This window comes from Haliaeetus leucocephalus, unplaced genomic scaffold, assembly GCF_000737465.1.
Source record: "Haliaeetus leucocephalus isolate CR32 unplaced genomic scaffold, Haliaeetus_leucocephalus-4.0 Scaffold13, whole genome shotgun sequence".
NCBI lineage: Eukaryota > Metazoa > Chordata > Aves > Accipitriformes > Accipitridae > Haliaeetus > Haliaeetus leucocephalus.
The window spans coordinates 27269-48005 of record NW_010972449.1 but is presented as its reverse complement, the minus strand read 5'-3'; the positions used below and the strand labels follow the sequence as shown (position 1 = coordinate 48005).

The 20737-nt window shown below is 40.2% G+C and overlaps 1 protein-coding gene across 1 annotated transcript in view; it reads left to right on the top strand.

The window, feature by feature from the left end:
• Window positions 1–20737, top strand: part of FBXW8 (F-box and WD repeat domain containing 8) — a 52896-nt gene that overhangs the window by 28351 nt on the left and 3808 nt on the right. The window contains exons 7-9 of the mRNA XM_010575563.1: window positions 5440–5636; window positions 7157–7366; window positions 17316–17443. Of these exons, the coding sequence (XP_010573865.1) occupies window positions 5440–5636; window positions 7157–7366; window positions 17316–17443 (535 nt within the window). The remainder of the gene's footprint in view (window positions 1–5439; window positions 5637–7156; window positions 7367–17315; window positions 17444–20737) is intronic.

The following is a 20737-nucleotide window of genomic DNA, read 5'->3' as shown; positions in this document are numbered from 1 at the left end:
CCCCCCCCCCCCCCCCCCCCCCCCAGCCTCCGGAGTCTCATAGTTTGACTTGAAAACAATGTGCTGCAACAAGAGAACATACTTTTTTTGGTTTGTTTTGATTTTTTTTTTTTTTTTAAATGCTGTGCTTCATACTTGTGTAGGCATGGTGGGGAGGTGCTGCGCTGCTGCCCTTCATGGTAATGCTTTGAGACCCACTGGGAGGAGTTAGTGGTGCTTCACAAGTTGCAGAGTAGCAACATGGAGCAAAGGAAGGTGGTTTCTGCAGGGATCAGAAGCGCTCTTGCTTGTTAGCAGGCTCCAGGAAGGGAATTTTGGCAGTGCTTCATTCTGGGACTGGAAATCTGCTGTCTTGTCCATTCTGATGCCCTTAAAGCTGCTCGTGGGTATTGTCCCTTCTGTACCCTCTTTGCAAAGACAGAAATGGAAAGATGTGTTTGGTGCCTTCCCCTGAGTGCCAGGACATGCTGTATGGTAGCAAGAGCAGGGAAACAGGCTGGCTCGGATAAAGAAAAAAGTTTTTGAAGAAAACTGCACGTCGTGGGCAGTAGTATATTTATTCCCATCAGATAATGTACAGGAGGCTGTGGATGCAAAACTCTTGGTTTGGGTAAACAGCCTGTGATTTCACATCACAGCCAGGGAAGTCTGCCTCTCAAGACTCAAGTCCCCAAGTTGGGAACAAAATACAGACTTTCTTGTCCTTGCCTTTTCTGAGGGACTGTACGGGGATGGTGTCCTTTGGAAATCTCTGTAAGAAGAGTGGTGGAGATAAAGCCTGACAACATTTGGTGGAAACTCACGTGGTAATGGTAATGTGAAGACGTGACTCTTAAGACTGAGGTCTAGTCTCTCGGTGTTTAGTACAGTGAGCAGCATGCTGTACCTGCTGAAAGTTGAGAAACAACACTGCAGTGAAAATAGAATGTAAAATTTTAGTTAATGAACACCAAGCATCTACTAAGGTTAAACTGGCTGTGTGTTGGTGGTCCCTCCAACTAGAAATGTTTTAGGGAGAAAGTTGAAATTCAATGTAAGAAGTTTTGAGACTTCAGGCCGGTGTTCATTTCCACCTGTGTATTTCATCTACTGTTTGTACTTCACAGAAGTATGATGTTATCTGAAAATTACAAGGAAATAAATTAATATTCCCAGCTTGGAGGAAAAAAATACACATAAGAAGTGTTTTCAGCATGTGAAAAAGAATTTTATTTTGTTTAAATCAAGATAGAAGTGGCAAGACTGCAACTCACAAACAGGAAAAACATCATGTAGATGATGTGAATTAAGCAGCTTCTAGCCTTTCTGTGGAATTGTGTTTAGAAGCTGAAGTGAATGAGCATGAAAACCATGAGCATGTCCCGATTCCCTGCTCTAGCATATATAAAATTCTGTCTTTGCTTTCTTTTTTTTTTTGCAGATAACGCACGTGTAGATTACTTTACATCTTTTTCTAAAGCTGACAGCAACTGCTAGCTGCATCATTATAATGTGGGAGAGCTGATGTAATGGGTCATTAGGATCTGAGCGTAGGATCTTCCTTCTGCACCAAAAGACAGCTCTCCCTCCACTTAGCCCAAGGTTTTGCTGTTAGCAGGTAGCACGAGCGGGCAGCTGTCCTCTGCTGTGGCTGGCACTTAGAAGGAGCTGTGACATGCTGTATTACACCAGCGAACGCAGCCAGTATAATATTTACAAATGTGATTTACTGGTTTTTGCCTCTGTGTTTATGCTGCCTTTCCCTGTTATGGGATTAGAGTTTTATAGGAAAAGAGATACTTTTTTTTGTTGTGGCGAAAGTATTGCCTTTTTTACCAGAGAGAAACCTATGTGAAACAGATGTAAAAACCAGCTGCTTTTGCAGGATGTCTTTTGTGCTTCCAGCTGCAAAGAGGGGAATATACTGGAGACAGGCACTATTAATGGACAACAGCTTCCTGCCATTCACCTTTAATATAGCAAGAGATGTGCAAGACTGGCTGATGCTTACTAAAATTGGAGTACAGGCGGGATCAGCAGTGCACTGTGTAAGGCACAATAGACTCATAGTTAAACGTTTTATCCAAATACCTTACAATCTAGAGTGAATTGCAGTAAATGGACCTTTCATCAGGCAACATTTCAACAATATATTGGGTTAGAAGTTACAAACCTGAATTCTTTGTACAATCTGGGCCAAAGTGATAAACGAGGGCTGGTACAGTGATTGTAATGTCAAGTGTCAGCAATTGTACCATCTTCATCAGCTTCCTGCACTTAACTCATTTCCTTGAGCCAGGATGAAATATAAGCAAGCTGTAAAGTCTAAATAGGTTTGAGGAGTTATTGTTAGAGTTCAATTGGAATAATCACAATTGTGGTGCAGATTTTAGCATGCTGTGAAAGTATTGCTTATAACTTTGATTTAATGACTTTCTAACACATAAGATTACAGTATTTAAAAAAAAAAAGAAAGAAAAGATACTGTATGCTTGCAACCTTAACTTCACCTTAGCGAAGATACTGCTTTGGAAATGAAGTACTGGTCACTGCTGGAGGCAGGAAGATAGACTATGTAAAGTAGTGATCTCATCTGCACTGGTAAATCTTATGCCTAATTTTTTTCTCTGTTGCTGTACTAATAACTTTAACTGTAATGGTGGCTTTTTTTTGCTCTTACACAAACATGATTGACTGCTGCAAAGGCTTGCACGCTAATAAATACATTCTGTATTTCATGGCAGAAAAAGCAAAATATTCTGAGTAGCACTTCTAGATCTAGTAGTAGCTCTACCTATTGATAAATACAGTGGAGTGTTTGCTTTTTCTATGTAAAACTTGATAATGTTTTCCTGCTGTCATACATGAATGCATACACCTGTTTTGACAATAGCGCATTTCCACAGAAGGTCCTTGCACACAATGGTTGAAGCTTCTGACTGGTAGCAAGTAACAAATGATGGAGGATGTATGTATAGAATCGTACACTCTTTTGGAGGAGGGGAGAAGTAAGGGGGACAAGCAATACTTTTGCAAGCAAATAGTTGTTCAACCTAATGAAAGAAAATGGTATTTCTCTTGCTCTTTGCGTTCCTTCTGAACTCTCCTTTTTACTCTTTATATTGTGCTCCTTCATTAAACAGATGTTAACTTGTGACCTTACAAGTCGCTTGTTTTTTTGGTATTACCAGGGATGTTTTCACACCATGTTGTGCATCAGGTGTTGCACACGCCGTGTTTGCCTGATAAAATTTTCAGATATTTTGGACAGATTTTGCAGTTGAACATCTGGTTAAAAAAAAAAAACAAACCTGTCTCGAACTGATATTGCATGAGCCATTTTCGCTGTCTTCTCTTTTTGTGATGTTTGAGATGCAAAGCCACTGTTGTTGTTGTTGTTTTATTATTATTATTGCCCAAATTTAGGGAAGAGAGTGCTGAATTCTGAGTTTTCTAGTTTGCTCACATGGTCAGAAGAGGGTTCTTTGACTTGAATATTTTTTGGTATTTTGGAGCACTTTCATACGTGAACACACTCTGTTAAAAACAGTGAAATGCTCATCACAGAGATGTGTAAACAAAAGACTTCACTGAAAGCAAATCAGCTTCCTTTTTCCCCTTCACAAAAGTGGTCTTTAATTGGGATAAATGTTCTGCATAAAAAAGTTGAAAATACTCCTGCCCAGAGGAGCTTGGCAGCAATATTCATTGTCTGATTAAAAAGTCTAGTTCTAACATCCGCGATCTGATATCACTACAATCTTTTATCATTGATGTTTGCTGGTTTAAATCAGCCATCCTGAAGATGAGACTTCACACATTCCCTTTGTTTTAGTTTGGAGCCGAGGACTCGCTGTGAAGGCACAAAAGTGCCGCTGCGAAGCCTTCGCGTGGGGCAGCCCAGGCTGCGGAGGGAATTGTAGCCTGTGCTGTCCGTTTGTGTTTGTTAACTTGTTTTAAGCGTAAGTGTTTGATGTGAGCTAGCGTTCTGTTTTGCAAAACCAGTTCAGCAGTTATTTACCTTTTAAGCAATTAACATAATTACCATTATGCTAAGAAGTAATTTTGGGAAGTTCTGCTCTGAGCCCTTATGACTCCATCGGGACAGTTTTAGTCGGGACTTATCTTTTTGATGGAAGCCTAATTGCAGTTTTGGCTTTGTGTAAACAAACGGAGGCGGCTAATTGTTTAGGCAAATAGCAGATTAATTTAAATATGCATCCCTAATAAAACAAAAATGGTCCCCATTATGGTACTCATTCCCATGGCGAGGAATATAAATATTCAGTGGGAGTGCCATTAGACAGGGATCTTAAGGATTATCTGCATTATTTCACATTGGTAGCACTTTCCAGATACCAAATAATCTTTACAAAAGCAAACATAAATCAATTTAAACTCATTTAGATACCATTTCACTATGTGCAGTTTCATTACCACACTCTTGCTTCACCTCCTTTGGGACATGGGAGGAGTGTTTGCAAACTGGCATTGGTGCCCGTCCACAGCTGTCTGTCAGAGCTTTTATGTCTCCTTTTGAAGGAATAGCTACCATTAATCATTTCATCATTAATGGCTATGCTCAAGTAGAAGGAAGGCTTCTCTAGCCCTGTGTATCACATCTGAAGATTGCTTCTCCGTTAATTCAGTGCAAAGGTGGCCCAGAAGTCTCCAATTCTGTCTGGCCCTTCTGTTCTGTAATACACTCCTGATTGCTTCAGGTTGCTCTTACTCAGATTATTGCTTTAATGTACCATGCTTTTAAATAGAGTATCAGTGATCTATACCAGGAAAAAATGCAACTGCAAATGTGTTGTCTTTTGACTTATACTCTTGTATTCTTTGGGATTTGTATTCTTTAGCATTTTGAAGTCCTCTGCATTTTCTGTTTTTCCAGAGCATCAGGATTAGGAGCTTTGCTGCTGGTTTTAAACTGTTAAGAATGGTATTAAAATCCCTGACCTGATTGCAGTGTGTGCAGAGCTTCAGGTTCTTCACTTTAAAACTTCTCTGTGTGCAGCGGAGTGACTTAAATTTGAATGTGGGTTCTTCCTCACTATTTTTTTGTGGTAATTGAGGGCAAGTATATAGTAGAACAAGAATTTAGGTATCTGTTTAAGTCTGATCTTCTCCAAACATGGAAATGTGAGAGAAGTCAAGCAGTCTTCCTCAAGGTAGATACCATCGTTATCTGAAAGTCAAAGATTAGGAATTACTTACAGAGAGCAACAGAGCTTCTAATGCCAGAGCACATAATTTTGGAAAGTTTCCTCTGAACCTGTTGTGTGGTGCTATGCAGCATCCTGAAGTTCTGGTTTGCTGTCCTGCAGTCTTTTTTCTGTGTATTAACTTTCTCCATTACAATGCTTTTAAGCTTACATCTTTAAATGATCTTTTAAAGTTTTATTAAATTCTAAGATAATGCATAGCGATTACTTTATTATTTTTTTTTTTATACAGGAATTGTTAGTGTTTGGAACCTGATGTTTGGGCGGGAGCCAATCCATCGTTACCAGCACAATCAGAGGATACAGGCTTTAGCTCTTGCTTCAGAGGGTGCAACGGTAGCAACAGCATCTGGCTTTGAGGTCAAAGTGGAAAGCCCTAATGACAGAGGATTCTGGCAAACTACGGCAACATTTGAAATCCAGAAATTGGTGAGTCTCCAGGCTACTCAGCTTCATTCCAGGAGCTCCTGATCCACTAATTATTTTTGGTATAGTTGAGAGGGATCTTAGAAAAATCTTACAAGAACATTGCCTGAACTAGATAACAGCATTAGCAGCTAGAGGCTATGGTTTTGAAGCAGGTTAATGGATGAGCCTTTCATCACTGAAGAGCAAGGGTGAAATGCTGGCTTAAGCTACAAGTGAAAATGAATAGAAGTCCATATGGTGCAGGAGGTTGGCTGTTTTTAATTACTTTTTTTGTCAACACTAAACTAAGTTGGCTCATTTTGTAAATCAGTTTTCTCGCGTAGAATTGGAGCTAAAACTCAAGGTCTCATTCCAGATCAACGCTATCTGATTAATTCTGAGGCAGGATATTGCAGACGAGCTAATAGTATCACTTGTGAAGCTGTAACTAGTTGTGCAGCTTCTTTAGGTTGCACCTTCTGTCACTGAAGTTTTGAGACTATTTTAATTAAAAATTCAAAGCTGTCCCATTCTCTGAAGCTTTATTATGTCTCAGAGTATAAACATTTTTTTGAAAGGGGGAGGAATTGCATAGGAATAAATTGAGTCTTGCAGCTTCTCTCCTATTGCAGGAAGCTGACTTTTGCACAGCTAATGGGTATGAAGTTGCGATTTAACCCACTCTTGATTAATCCCCTCTTTCAAAGCTAAGTCAGCCTTAAAGTACTTAAATAAACAAAATCCCCAAACATTTTAAGAGGTTTCCCAGCAAAAATGTTAAAACACTACCACGCGCTCCATTGTAGTTGGATCCATTTTACTCTTGCATCTTGCTTGCTGTGAAATGTCAGTTTGCCACATGTGAAAGACGGACACTCAGGACACTATGCTCTCTTCTAAGGTTGGGTTAGAAATAGCTGTACTGTTCAGGAGTTTAAACCCTTCCTGTGGTGAGACTTTTCAGCCACATCTTAACTGTTTACTGAAATGGGAAGAGCAACGTCATTCTGGTCTTGTGACAGAAGATAGGGGAGCTGATATTTGGGCTGTCCTAGAGTCATGTGATGACTTTTCTGTTAATTTGGGGTATATATACATGATTGCAGGGTAAGCGTCAACTATTCCATGTTAGTTGCATGAATGTGTTGCCTCTTCTGGAGTACTATATTCACATTCTAGCCACAGTGCTTGCTTTGTGTGCTTTAACCTTATGGTTTTCTGCTCTTCATCTGAATGAGTCCGTTAAGTCTTGCTCCTTTCTTTGATGGGACATTTTGTTGTGTTTTGTTGTAATGTGTTCTGATTAGTTTTTTAAATGAACTCATTCTAAAGACTGAGCTAGCCTTCATCACAGGAGCTAAACTTGCAAAAGTCCAGAAATAAAATCGATACTTGGTCTTTGTCTGAAATTAATCCATAACTGGGATGATTCAAGATAGCTGATAACCACACATCAAGTAGTGTGTTCAGTTTAGCCTGTGGCAGTAGCGATGTAAAAGAATTTTTGGCTCTAATAAAAATAAAAAGTCTGCTCTTTTTAGGTCAACTTCCTTAATCTGGTTCCAGATGTTATGGGGAGTCCAGTGACCGTAGCAGCTGCAGAAGACATTGTCTATCTCCTGAAAACAGAAGATCCTGGCAAAATTCTCCATTCTGTCTATGGTCAGCCTGTCACATGTCTCGATGTGTCTGCTCATGAAGCAGCCTTTGGGGTCAAAACCTTTGGCTGGTTATTGAATGAGCCCAACCAGGTATTTAATTTTTTTTTGGTAAGATTTTTATACCTTCATAATTAACAAAGGAAAAAATAGTTCATGCTACTAACCATTTCTTTTCCTGCTATTCAGCTTTTGACAATGGAGGTAAGATATTCTTTTAGTGCAACAATCTGATGCTTCTATTAGTGTTCTTCTAGTGGGCTGAGGTAAGGGATTATAGTTCAGCTAACTGGGTTCACTGTAAATATTTTGCATTCTCTGCTCCTCAGTGAATCCCAGCTCGTTCAGCTGTGTGCTGCGTCAGTGGCCCTCTAGGGGGAACTCGCCTCAAAAAAACCCTGAAAAAACTAAAAACCCCAATAAACAACCCCTGCCCCAAAAAGCCAAAACATCTTTCAGCCTTTCTGATGAGGGCATCCTGAGCAGCTTGTCAAGCCTTGTACATTCAGATGTGCAATCTTAGGAGGATGCTTCTTCTTTTTGTGCACTTGAGTATTTGAACTAAGTTACTTCCAGTTTGGTGGGGATGGTGTGACTGTTGTATTAAAGGAAGCTAAATGATAATCATGGGTTTGAAGCCCCCTGTGACACAGTCTGCTTCTTTTATCAGCACATCTTAGCAGTGGCAGGGTAGATGAAAACCAGACTGGTTTTGTAACCCTGCTGAAGACTCATAGCTGAGGAATGTAGCTCTTCTCAAACTTCTCTGCTTGCAGGAGGGGCTCTTTCGGGCTTGCAGACCCAAATAGGTAGCGTAAATAATTGTATTTTGGGGGGGCTCAGAATCCTACCTGAGATCCCAGGTAGCTGGTGGCAGCAGCCTGCTCCTAGACACAGCCCATGCCAGGGCAGGGACCGAGCTGCGGAAAGACCTGTTTCCAGATGCTTTGAGAAGACTTTGTGTCCCTTTCCAGCATCTTGCCTAACTTTTCCACTCCCTAATTTAATTCCATTTTTTGTGGTTATACTTCAGGCATGTGATGGGCTATCAGAAATGAGGGAAGGAGAGTGCTTCAGGCAGGTGGAGAAAGAAGCAGGAGGTGAGCACCCAGATGAGCTGTGGTCTGTAGTGTAAAAATGCAGTGTTTTCTTTGGCAAGCGATGGGAACAGGAAAGCTTCATTTAGGACTACCTCTGTGTTAGGAATAAATGTGTCCAGCTGCATCTAATTTCCCCTTAAAATTCACGTTCACTAGGGAAATGCTGAGGCCACCATAAATACCTCTAGGGTTGAGAGATGCTGCGAGGCCATGCTGTCTTTATTAATTCCTTTGCTGTCCTAATCCAATTCTTTTCCCTACAGAGGTGGGAGGTTAGAAGGTAAAATTGCCTCATTCGGGGGCATTACATCGGTGATCGCCTTTGTGCCTCGTAAAGGAATAGAGAAATCTACTTAGACCCCTGAGCGTCACTCTGTAAAGCCGGACATATTTCCTAATTTAGTTCTGAACTATTTGGCATTTGATGGCAGATTGTATTAAGCAGTGCATCAGCGCGCATCCTAATCAGGGAGATGGGACTGAAGTCGTCCAGACGGCTGGGGTGTGTTTGACAAGGACGCTTGCTTGGCATTGCCGCACCAGCTGACATCACGCCGGAAATTAATTACTAATGTCTATTATGATAATTATTCACCTCGCGCAGACGTGAAGGGACTTCGCATTGGCTGATTACACTGGTCACAAGTTGACAATCTGTCTTTAGGAGAGCTTTCAGTCTCAGAAACGTAATGATGAAGAATTCCAGCCCCGTTTGCTTCTGGCTGTGTTGCTGTAGTGGGAAAGCTGTGTTTCTTCTAGGTTTGGGGTTTTCTTTGTTTTTCCTGAGGGATATTTTTTTTCTTTAGTGTAAGCTCACAATCCTAATGCTACTGCCTAGTAACGTGCTTTCTGCTGAAAATATAGTTAGAGAAACCATCTTTTTCCCTCTCTCTTTTTTTAATCATTGTCTAATTTTAACCAAGTTTGACAGCAAAGTAGAGATCTGAGGCATAAATTTTGTAGGAACTTTTATGTCAGAGAGGAGAAAAACATCAAATCTCTGGCATAGACTTGCCTACTGTTAGGTGACAGACATGCATGCAGGAGAGAGAGGAGAATATAAATGCTTCATCTGTGAGAAGTTCAACTTTCACTTTATTTAGGCATCAGACTTAATGATGCTGTTTCTTGAAAGTTCATCTGTTTAGTGCTCCTGGAGCTCTTTGTTTTATGTTAAGCTAAGAGAAATTTCTTAAGTAAGGGTTATTTCAGCTGTATTAACTCAACATGGAATGTACTATTTTCCATAAATTCCAAATTCTTGAAATACTGAGGTCTCTCTTCCCATCTAGGCTCGTACATGGCTAATAATATAGATCAGCTTATGAACCACAGGGAAAACCCTAACCCTGGCTTTCCCTTTCAACCTAAAGTGGTGCTCATGACATCCAGTGGACATGCCTTGAAGGATGGTGTCTAGCGAATAACACATTACCCTGTGTCGTGCAGTTTGGTGCCCTGTGATCTCGATGCTGCAGCAGCATCACAAAGTCTTGGCATTCACCTGCTTGAATTTTGGGTTTCAGCATTGCATGTAAAATTAAATCCACAGATTTAAACTAGAGCTGGCTTTGGCCCTCTTCCTGACAGGGATATAAACCTCTTAAACAGGTAGCACTATAACTGTCAGGATTAACATCATCTGATTTCTGATGCAATTATCTTGCTGATTGTAGGATCTCACTGAAGCTTTTCTCATAGTTGGTATATTTATAAGCTTGCCTGAATGGACCATCTGCTGTCAAGTAAGTCTGGTCTCCTACTGTAGCTTCAGGTGAGCTCTCTTCTGATTGTGGATTATTTCTTGGGAATTTATAGGTGCTTTATTCTCTTGGGGGGGGAACAAACCCAACTTTCTTCTGTATTTACAATGTAGTTGAAATTTTTTAACATATTCAGCAGTTCTTGGTGATAGAAGATAATCAACATGGGAGGATTTGGGGTTTTTTTCCACCCAAGAAACTTCATACAGCATGTAAGAGAATTTTATTTCAAGCTCGTGGGGCTGAAGAACTCTGTTACATGCATTATAAGGCGCAGTTCAGAGTATGTCTGTGGGCTTGGTTGCTTTGCGCACAAACAAACCTTATTTCAGAACAGGTAGATGGGGAAGAGAGGAGTGAAGGGAGGACAGTAATGATTTTAGAGCCTCCAACTTAGGAACAGAAGGCTAGATATGTTGAGATCAGATGTCTTGGGAGTTGTTTGTTATGCTGTCACTTTTTCATCTGTTTTGAGCTGGTGATTGGCTTGTACTTGATGAATGGGTTTCAACATCACCTGTCTCTTCTCATCAGTAATTGAAATACTGCCTAGTTTTGCTCCTGTATTTAATATTTCCACAGAGTTCTTCAACTGCTTGCTAATGTGAGCATATCCAGTAGAATTAACCACTTGAAGTGGATGTTATGAACTAATAGTAAGTGAAAAACAAATTTTAAATAATCCTTTAAATTGAATTTCGTACTCTACAGTCTCTCTTGGATGATGTATTTAGGTCATAGGTTACACTTTTCTTGCACCTTATTTTAACTAAAATCCTCCTCTAACTGGTAAGCTTGCATTGTCTTTTCTGGTGTTATAGTGTCTCCAGTTCTCGTGGAGTTCCAAAGACTTCAGTTTTTTTTTTTAATCTTGATTTTTTTCTTGTTTAAAAAATTTGGGTTTTTTTCAGTTTTGTTAACCACTGTGGCCCTTATAAATAGTCCAGCTTTCAATAAACTGGTCTTTATGAACTCTTGTCTTCATACCAGTAGAAGGGCAGGTCGTACTGAATTTGAACATATGGGACTTGCACGAACGTTTTGCTTTGCGGAGCTGTAGGACTGTAGGGTGTTACAGATCTTTGAAGGTGAAAGGTGTTTTAAATACCTTTTTCTTCATAAACTCTTTGGTACCATGTAGGAGTGACAGAACTCTTTCTGAGGATCTGAACTGTGTAACTTTTTATAAGTCAGGCATTGCAAGAAATACAGTCCAGCAGAGAGACCAGAAGTTTTCCTTGCCTAAATTTTGCATGATGTATCGATTAATCCCTCTTGCTGAAAAGTGACAATCATCCATCTTGGTTTTTTCTGTGTTTGTAAATGACCAGAAATAACTTTGCAAGTTAAAAAAAAAATAAAAATCCCTTTTGTATTGGCTAATGTTAATGACATTTTTTTTTTTTTTTTTTTCCCCTCCCCTTTTTTTACATTAACGTGAATACCTCAACTTTGGCACAGCTGCTTAGGTAAGCGTCTCAGGTTTTGAAAATACAGCTGCTAGGATGTGCCATGAGTATTCAAGGTGATAATCTATGAAACCAAGAGAATTCATTGATGTTTTTAAGAATTACCTTGGCTTCCTTTTCCCTGTCCTATCCTTAGGTTAGGGAAAATGTGTTTCTGGGCTAGGGCTTGTTTTTTAGTGAGTGGGTGGTTCAGTGGATAAACATACTGTCCTTTCGTCTCTGGGTACTTGAACTCTTACATCAGTCTTCAGCCACAAGTCAAATGAGTCTGGTGACCTCATTCCAGCTCCTAGCAGACATCTGTCCACATCACAAGCCCATCAAGTCTGGCAGAGTCCTGGCCGCTGGCAGCCCGAGCTGGGGCAGTGTCCAGTGCTGGAACGGCAAGGGTTGCAGGTGCGTTGGCAGAATTTCGTTGCTGAAGCTTGTGCGCTGCCTGCCTGCACAATGCTTGGCTCTCCTTCTTGCTACCAGCTTGGAGTCTTACTTTTTAACTGCAGTCAGATGAAAACTTAAAAGGAAAAACCAAACTGCACTTGTCTCTAGCTTTATGTGTAACTTTCACGGCAGGTGTAGGTATTTGGAGGATTGGGTAGTGTGCGTGGCTGGCTTTTTTTGCTGCTGGATTTGCTGCAAGCTGTTTAGACTCTGTTATTTTTGCAGTCCTCTGTGTGGATCTTGAAACATTGCTTGAGGCTGCTTGGTGCAGCTCAGCGCATGCAAAATAAGAGTTCTCATTTGCCAGCGTAAAGTCACCTTTAGGATGGCATGAAAGTCAATTTTCCACATGCTCGGAGGAACGGTTGTGTTACCAGCTTTACACAATGACTTGTATCTGGCAAGAACTTGCAAAATAGTCTCTCTGGCTGATTGTCAAAAATTACATCATATTGGAGTAAACTGCTTTTAAATCAAACATCCATTATTCATGTATATTAACTGCTTTTTTATTTTTTTTTTTACTGGCTGTTTTGTGTATGATTTACTCTTTTTCTTTCTCTCTGATTGTCTGTCTGTCTCCCTCAGCTGCTCCTTTTAAATCTTAGCTCATCTTTAAATTTATGGAGCCAGAACACTTATCTCTGTGTACAAGTATCAATATGCTGACCTTGCATTTGTTAATAGTCAAATTTTGTTGTTGTTGTTGCAGTGTTATGTGCCATATTTACAGAAGGCAATTCAATACATTTGCACTGGGAAACTGTGCCCCTGAGGCTTGTAAACTTTGAAAATATTCTTTTTCCACATCCCTTTAGAAATAAAATTCAAACTTGCAGCAGTGTGTACCATATGTTGTACTTAATTTGATGACTTCTGCTGCAAATGCATATGAAATAGCCTTACCGCTTTTGTAGATACCCTTTGAATTGAATGGGTTTGACCTGAGCGAAAACCAGATCCCTTTTTATTCATGATGGACTTGAAATTTCATGACCCTTTCTTTTGTTGGCAATATTTGTGTGTATTCAGACAATGTTTTTTTTTCTAGTTGGCAGAAGGATGGGCAGAAGGAAAGGGGGAAAAACATAATCTGAAAATAAATGCAGGTTCTGTTCCCAATCTTGCTGCTTGTTCCTCTGCCTCTTTGAACATCTTGGATTTTTTTTATTTTGATCCTCTGTCTCTAAAATGACAGTTAGAAACCTCTAAACTAGACAGTTCTTTCTGAGAAAGTGGTTCTTTAATGTGTCCTGTGTGCTATTCAGAATGGAAGAGGATGTAGGTTTTGAGTGTGGTTTTACAGTATACATTTTGCTAGTATTTATGATACTCTGTTCAATACTTCATCTAAATAAGAACTAAATACACTGTATATATGGAGTGCTTTGCCCAGTTCTGAGAGACAGCTCAGTTTTTGCTAGCTGCGCGATGTGGTAACTTTTGACAAGAAGCAGAAATGTGATTGCAGAGGGAAACGAGCTATTTCACAAAGCAGTTGTCGCTGGCTTTCAGCCAGGACAGTGGGTTGAACACCCCTGCTCTTGTTGAAAGTACCACAGGCTCTTTGATAACAAGCGCTTGGGGATTTGTTGTTTTTAATGTTCCATCCAAAAAAGACATCTCCAACAGCACAGGATCCCAAAACACCTGCTGGGGTATTGGACATGCATGGAAGACTTCCATCAACAGCATTTCCTTCAGTTCCTTGGTTTTTCTTGGAAGTATCTCAACCAGAGTACATCGACCACGCTTGACCTCACTTAGCTGCAAGATGTAACAAAGCTCACAGCTTAGCTATTCTGACTGCAGAGACTTTAATTCTTTGTGAATTAATTTAGTCGTCTTTCTTGAGTTCTTGGACAGCATTTAAAGAGAGTTCCCCGTACCCACTGCTCTGCAGTTTCATGAAGTACAGTAACTTTTCCTTTCTTCCTCTGCCTGGTCTCATGAATTTGCCAGCTTCTCGGTGCATCTATCCGAGAACAGTGGCCACAGGTTGAGACGTGCCCAACTCTCACAGTAAAGAGGGAAATTAGTCTAATGCACTGCCTTAACAAAAGAGAGAGTATAAGCATGAATAATTAATACCACTAGTCTGTGGCAATCGGATAAAATGAAGTCCCATTTGCTCAGCCTTATTAAAAGAGGGAGAGAGAGAGAGGGAGAGATGGTAAAGGTCGTTAAGGGACTTGTAACATGGAAAGAATCGCCTCTGAGATGGATAATGTGTTTTCTAATCTCTGTGGTCTTTAACTAAACATAATGGTAAAGGTACTCTGGCTATTTCTGGCTTGTTGAATTATTAAGCATTCTGGGAGATTGCTTGGCTCTTATCCAATAACTTAAGACTTTTTCATTTGAACAATGTTAATAGGTAACACTTTTTATTTTGTGTGTTAGATCCTGGTACATCTGCACAGAGTATTTAATGCTTTTCCTCCCTTGTGTCCCCAAAGTCCCACTGGGGGAAGGGATGCTCGTTAGTGTGTTATCCCAGGGTACTTCATTTCACACCCAAATGCTCTTGGTTCACTTACCTTCAGTTCGGTACCTATTAGGTCACTGGTCTTGGGTGTCCATTATAGGATTATAAATATCTTTAAAAGGGTAATCCCTTTGCAGCGTGCATTACAGGATTATAAACCTCCTAAAGATCTTACGCTTTATCTGCCCTTTAACATACAGGCCCTTATTTCAAGTCCCTATTGACCAGGTATTCTCATTCTTTTTCTCCTTGGCCTTTGTAAAGAAAACCCTTGTTGCCTTGGGATTTCATAGGAGAGCTCATCAGAAGTGTTCCAGCAACTTCAAAATTGTCATCAGTATGCTTTTAAAAACCCTGACTTAAAGAAATTATTATTCAGACTCAAAAAAAGCATTCTGAGTTCTTTTTGTTTCTTTACCTATCAGTATGTCAGGATAAGGTTTTAAAATTCATTTGCAGACCATAATATTGCTCAAGACAGAAGTTGAATTTAAAGATAGGTAAAACCTGGATACCGAAAATCACAAAGAGACTCTTTCTTCCAATGATAGGGCTAATTGGCTGGAAATACATACGTGCATTATAAAATCTTAAAAAAACGCAACCCAACGATCTCTAAAAGAATGGAGACTGACGTGAGAAGAGAAGGAATTGGACGGAGTGGGAGAAGATGAAAAGACAAAGGCTTTTCTTCCAGTTTTGTGGATCTAAACCTTTATTTTTTTACAGATTTTCTTTCTTAGATGCAAACACATTAACTTGGTGACCATCTACAAGTTATGTGAGGAGAAATAAACAATTTTTCAGCTGGTGCTACCTAGATATGAGGTTTGCCACAGCTCTAAAAGTGAGACTACAAGCAGGAGAATATGTAATGCTTGTTCTGATGTAAAACAAGGGAATCTTTAAATGCTGTGTGGAAGTAATTTTTCATTATAGTCTTTCATGGGCATAACTGAATTTTTCAAGTGTGTATCATATGTTTATAGGATAGATGGGAGCTATGGTCATTTAGATAAATTAATAGTTTATGGATGTTCATTTTAAGTATTAGCCCCAGGGGACTTTTGAGAAAGCAGCATTTGGCCCTCTCCTCTCCAGAGTTTTAACGTACATCTGGGAAGGGCTTGTTGAGAGGCTCAACTGGGAGCTGGAATATGTTGCTGTTGACCTGATCATTTATTGTTCATAAATTGAATTCAGCCGTTTATTGACTTTGTCTTTTGTTCAAAACTTTCCAAGGAGAAATTTGGTTGCCAGGCACAGATACTGATTTCCTTTGCACTGAAAACTGTGCAAAGTACCTTAAGTCTTAAAGATGAAAAATTACATGCTAAAGACTGGTATTTGAGGCAGATAGCTTCACAAAGACAAGGCTGGGAAAGGGAACTATTTGGGAGATTACGAATATTATAAGCAACTGAGGAAGTCGGGTATTAATGTGTTGATTCTAATAGGGAACTGATAACATATCTGAATAAAACCATGCCTGCCCTTTAGTTGGGAGAAACGGCAGGTGGAGGAAACCTACAAATTCTCTGCCTTTCATTGCAGTATTCCTAGAAATTTTTAAAGCTTCAGTTTTGTTGCCTAGAGGCGTCCATCACAAAATGATCCCCTCCTGCTCTCAATTTGACCTTTGAGATGCTTACTAAAATTGCACAGATAAGAAGTAAAAGGCCAGGCAGCATCACTATCGCTGTTCTGGGAAATGTTGAAATAATATGTACAGATAGTGTAATATTTATTAAGCTGCATGTGGACATAATCAGAAGGGTAGAAGCTAAGAATATTGATGTGACGTTGACATAGCCATGCTGATGTTGCCATGGAAGCCATAAGTTTTTTCTGATGTTTTAACTACTGTCACTCTTTTCATAGTCATAGGTTTCTTTTAAACTGAAGGAGCATCACCATGAAATTTAATAATGTTTATGAAGTTATGTTAGACCAGGTACTGTGCTGAGCTCCACTGGGCTTTGACCAGTACATTTTTCTGTTTCTAAAAATACTTGCTCTCCTAAATTGAAAGGCCCAAACAGATAAATCTCATCTGCCCACACAGGAAAGACAGTGAACATGATTAAACTGATTGCTGTGCAAAGGAGAGGTGGGTGAACAGACGGGAAACAACTCGTACCTCTCTTCCAGTCTCTAGTCGAATCATCTTGGATGTTGCTTAAAATCAGAGCTGTTTTTATTCCTTTCCCATCTGAACTGCCACTTCAGATGTAATATTTCTCTTAATCTGCTTCTGCCGCAGGATCTGTACAAAAGCTGTCAGCAGGGCCTGTCAGCGCTGAGTCGGTGTTCAGTTCTGCTCTTCATTTTTTGCTGTATTTGATTGAATGTTTCTTGCCCAGTCCATCTGTCTAAACCTTCTAAATGTTGATTCTGTTTACTTTTACTAGTCTTCCAAATATTAAAATTGATGAAGAAACTATTTGCTTTTCCATGTAAGCCTTAAAAATGTGACCTGGAGAAAATCTGTATGGCTTGCTTTGCCTGCCTGAGAGCTATATCTATCTGATACTGGTTGGCAAGAGCCTTGCATCCCTGCTTCTTGATGGATTCCATTATGAAACTTGATTTCCTCATTTCTGAGGGTGTTATTGCCCTTCTTAATAGGGGTAGATCTGTATCTTGGCTATGTATTAGCATATTGAGAAACAAGTCCTGCAAACCACCTCTGAGGGTAATAACTCTGCTCTACTTTATGCTGCAGCAAAATGTAGTTGTTGTGCTCAGGCTACATTTAGCTGGTGTTTGTTCTCTTTCTGCCAGATTCTTCTTTACAATCTGGAAACAAGTCAGTGTCTGAAGAAGATGGGCAACTCGATAGGTGACTTTACTTGTGTCAACCTCCAGAACAGTCCTCCAAACATGCTTGTTACAGGCAATAAAGACAGAAGGTAGGTGCTACCAAGAGCTGTAACCCATCTCAAATTAGCTTACTTCCTGTCCTGCTGTCCTACATCTGGACCTGCTAGAATTTGTTTCTCTTCTAATGTTTCAAATGCAGCCTGCGTGAACTTCAGGAACAAAATATTAGGTAAGAGTTGGATGTGGCTACCAGTTTGCTTTGTTTCAGAAAGCTCCATGGGAAGACTTTCTTTTTAAGCCATTTGGTGGACGCAGTTGGTGTACAGCCCAGCGAGACCACTTGGAATATCTTCCACTTCCCCACCACCACCCGCAAAATTAGTTTGGCATTTAAAAGCTCACTTTCTGATATTAAAAAAATAACCTAAGGGATGAATCATGTAGGATGAGATGGGTCCGTCTGCCAAATGATGTCAAGAGTGTATTTCGGAACACTGTGATGTCCCTCAGGTGACAAAAAAAAAAAGAGACTTTCATATGAACAGATTCCAGCTTCTATTTAGCTGATTAGCAGCTTTCTCTTTAACTCCTTGGCTTGGGGAGTAGGATTTTCCCAGCGCAATATCTGGTGCCAGGAATGGACGCGCTGGGAACAGTGCAAAAGGATTAAAGTGCTTAAAAAGACCCTTTGAGTCCAATTTTTAGATTTTCTTTTTTTGGCTAGTTATTTGTGGGGTCTGATCCAGTGCACCAAAGGAGATGTGGGATGGCGAGGAGCCAGTCTCTAATGGCTCCCTGTTCCTTCCCTCCTCCTTTCTGCACTGGGCATCAGGCTGCAGGTGGTGGTCTGGTGTGGTGGTGGGTATCAGATTGTAAGGCGGATACTTCCCTTTGCCAAATCCCAGACCTCTGTCCCGCCAGTACAGCAGCTTGCAAAAATGATTATTTTGTCAAACAGGTTTTTTTTTCTTTCTCAGTGAATAGGCAGTGCAAGCAAACCTCACACTTTCTCAGCAAAGAGGATAAAGGAAATATCAGAAGTTTGACACATGTAATTGAATCCTTGGGAGTTTTTTACCATCTAAAAGCAGATAATTGATTTTCCAAAGCACCCCAGTAAAACTACCTCCAATTTTGATCTCTTGCACAGTGATGGGAGAGTAGATAAAGTTGATATTCCTTAAGTGAGGTTTGAAATTTACTCCCTTTATGCTAGAGTAAATGTCTGCACCCTTTCCCCTCCAGAAAGCTTTTCAGTTTTTCAGCTCAAGCATTGACTGAGTTCAAGGGGTTTGGCCATCACTAAAGTAGCAAAAAGTTAGGAATCAATAGTTCAGCAAATAAGTTTGGCATCCAGGAGGCAAGACCATGTGTATTTCAGAGGTCAGTTCTTCATGTGGTGCTGCATGAAGGGCATTAATAGGTGCTGGGCATCCACAGGTGGAATGTGACTTGAACCTCCACAGCCCTATTACAGAGCAAGTGTACTAAATGGGGATCTTGCCATGGGATTTCACACTGCTGATGGCCAGTGGGAAAACTTACTGCTTGAATTAAATGCAGCAATTTCACAATTTTACGAGTATATGGTATTCTTTCATTCAAAGCCATGATTCTGAAAAGTGACACTTGTGAAATGTTTTTGGTAGGACCTATAAAATCGGTCTTTCCATCAGAAAATACTCCTGAAGCATTGCTGATTTATTTGATTACCTAGCTGTGCTTCACGCTGGCAGGAGATCTGATAACAGGGAGTATGTGCTGCTGCACTGCACAACAGCACCCTTTTTCTTAGTGGAACCTAAGATGGTGAACAGCATTGGAAAAGCAAACATATAGCAAGCCTGGTGTATACGATCTCTGAAAGGTATGGATCAAAACGTGTATTCCATGCTCTCCTACAGGCAAGTGAGCTTACTTCTAAAGTAGTCTAGCAGGATAGTCAAAGCCTGGTCATGAGAACACGTTCCTTCTGGCTCCGTTGAACTCGGATGAATCTGATGTGCTCCCACTGAGCCCAGCTGTTGAAGCAGGAGATGGCAGGCCATGCCAGGTCTGCATTAGAGCATCACATTAAATTTTCAAAATTCTTTTTTTTTTTTTTTTTTTTTTTGTAAAGCATATCTAAACAACTCAAGTGTGCCTCTAATTCTTCCAAGGGTGTGCCAGAATGGACACCTGCCTGAAACCTGGGCCCTTGCTAATGAAATAACCAGGACACAATCAGATCTTCATTTCCAACTGTGCTTACCAAACAGAAGAAGCTTTGATTGCCATGCAGAACACATGCAGCAAGACAGGGCGAGCGCTGGGTGTGAACACTTCCAAAATACCCCATCCTTACCCAAAGCACAGCTCTAATATGTAGCCAAAGCTTCTCTCTGCTGGAGCTGGAGAAAGCAAGAAGTCCTTTTCACCATCAGCAGCTGTTGTGATGGGATTTTCCTAAGGGTGGCTGCAGAGCCACACAAAGCATGCTCCTTGCTCTGTTCCAGCATGTTTTTCTACATGTCAGATGGATGTTGCTCTGTTGGAGTTTTGGACTGTTCTCTTGCCTTTTATTTCGGTTGCTGAAATGTGTTTGTAAAATTGTATGATGCAGTCTGCATTTGAGAAAGGAAAAGGAAAGACTTGCAACACCATTAGGATCGTAGCAGGGGTATGGAATAAAGTAAAGTTAATGTGTTGGAACAAGTGTGTTTTGGCCTTTTCTGGAATTAATATGTACCTGATGGTTTCATTCTTGATAGCCATCAGCTGGGAGGAACTTTCTCTGGCTTCTTTTCAAATCTGAGATCAGTATTTCCACTTTACTTCTGTTTTCACTTGCTGCATCTTTTTTTTTATTTGCATATGTACTTGCTTTATCTCTTAATCTCAGTACATATGGATCAAAAAACATACTCCTTTGTGATAAGTGCTGGGTTTAAAACTTAACACCATTAGCTTTAACTGGTTTTGTGGACGTGTTGCAGTGGTTGAAATGCTAAGCTCTTTTTCTACAGTTCTGCTTCTAGCCAAGTGTTCGATACGTTTCTCTTCAAAATGCCTTGTCTGAGCGATCAATAATTTCTGAAAACCAGATGTACCTAAAAGCTACCCACAGTCAGTAGTTGCATTTTTGAAATCAGAAGAGGTACTGATTGCTGGGTGCTTGTGGATAGCTTTGTTTTAGTATTGGTGGTTGACTCAAGCATATAAACCTGTAATTCACTTGACTTTTGAACTGCCCCACATTTAGTGTCTTCCTAAATCTTTGTAATAATAGTCTTTTCCTTGATCCTTGTAATAATATTACCTCTTGGCCATAGTGGACATGGGTTAGGTACCAAGGGGTAGGATGTGTTAGCAGTATACCCAAAACATGGTGCTTTATGCCCCAC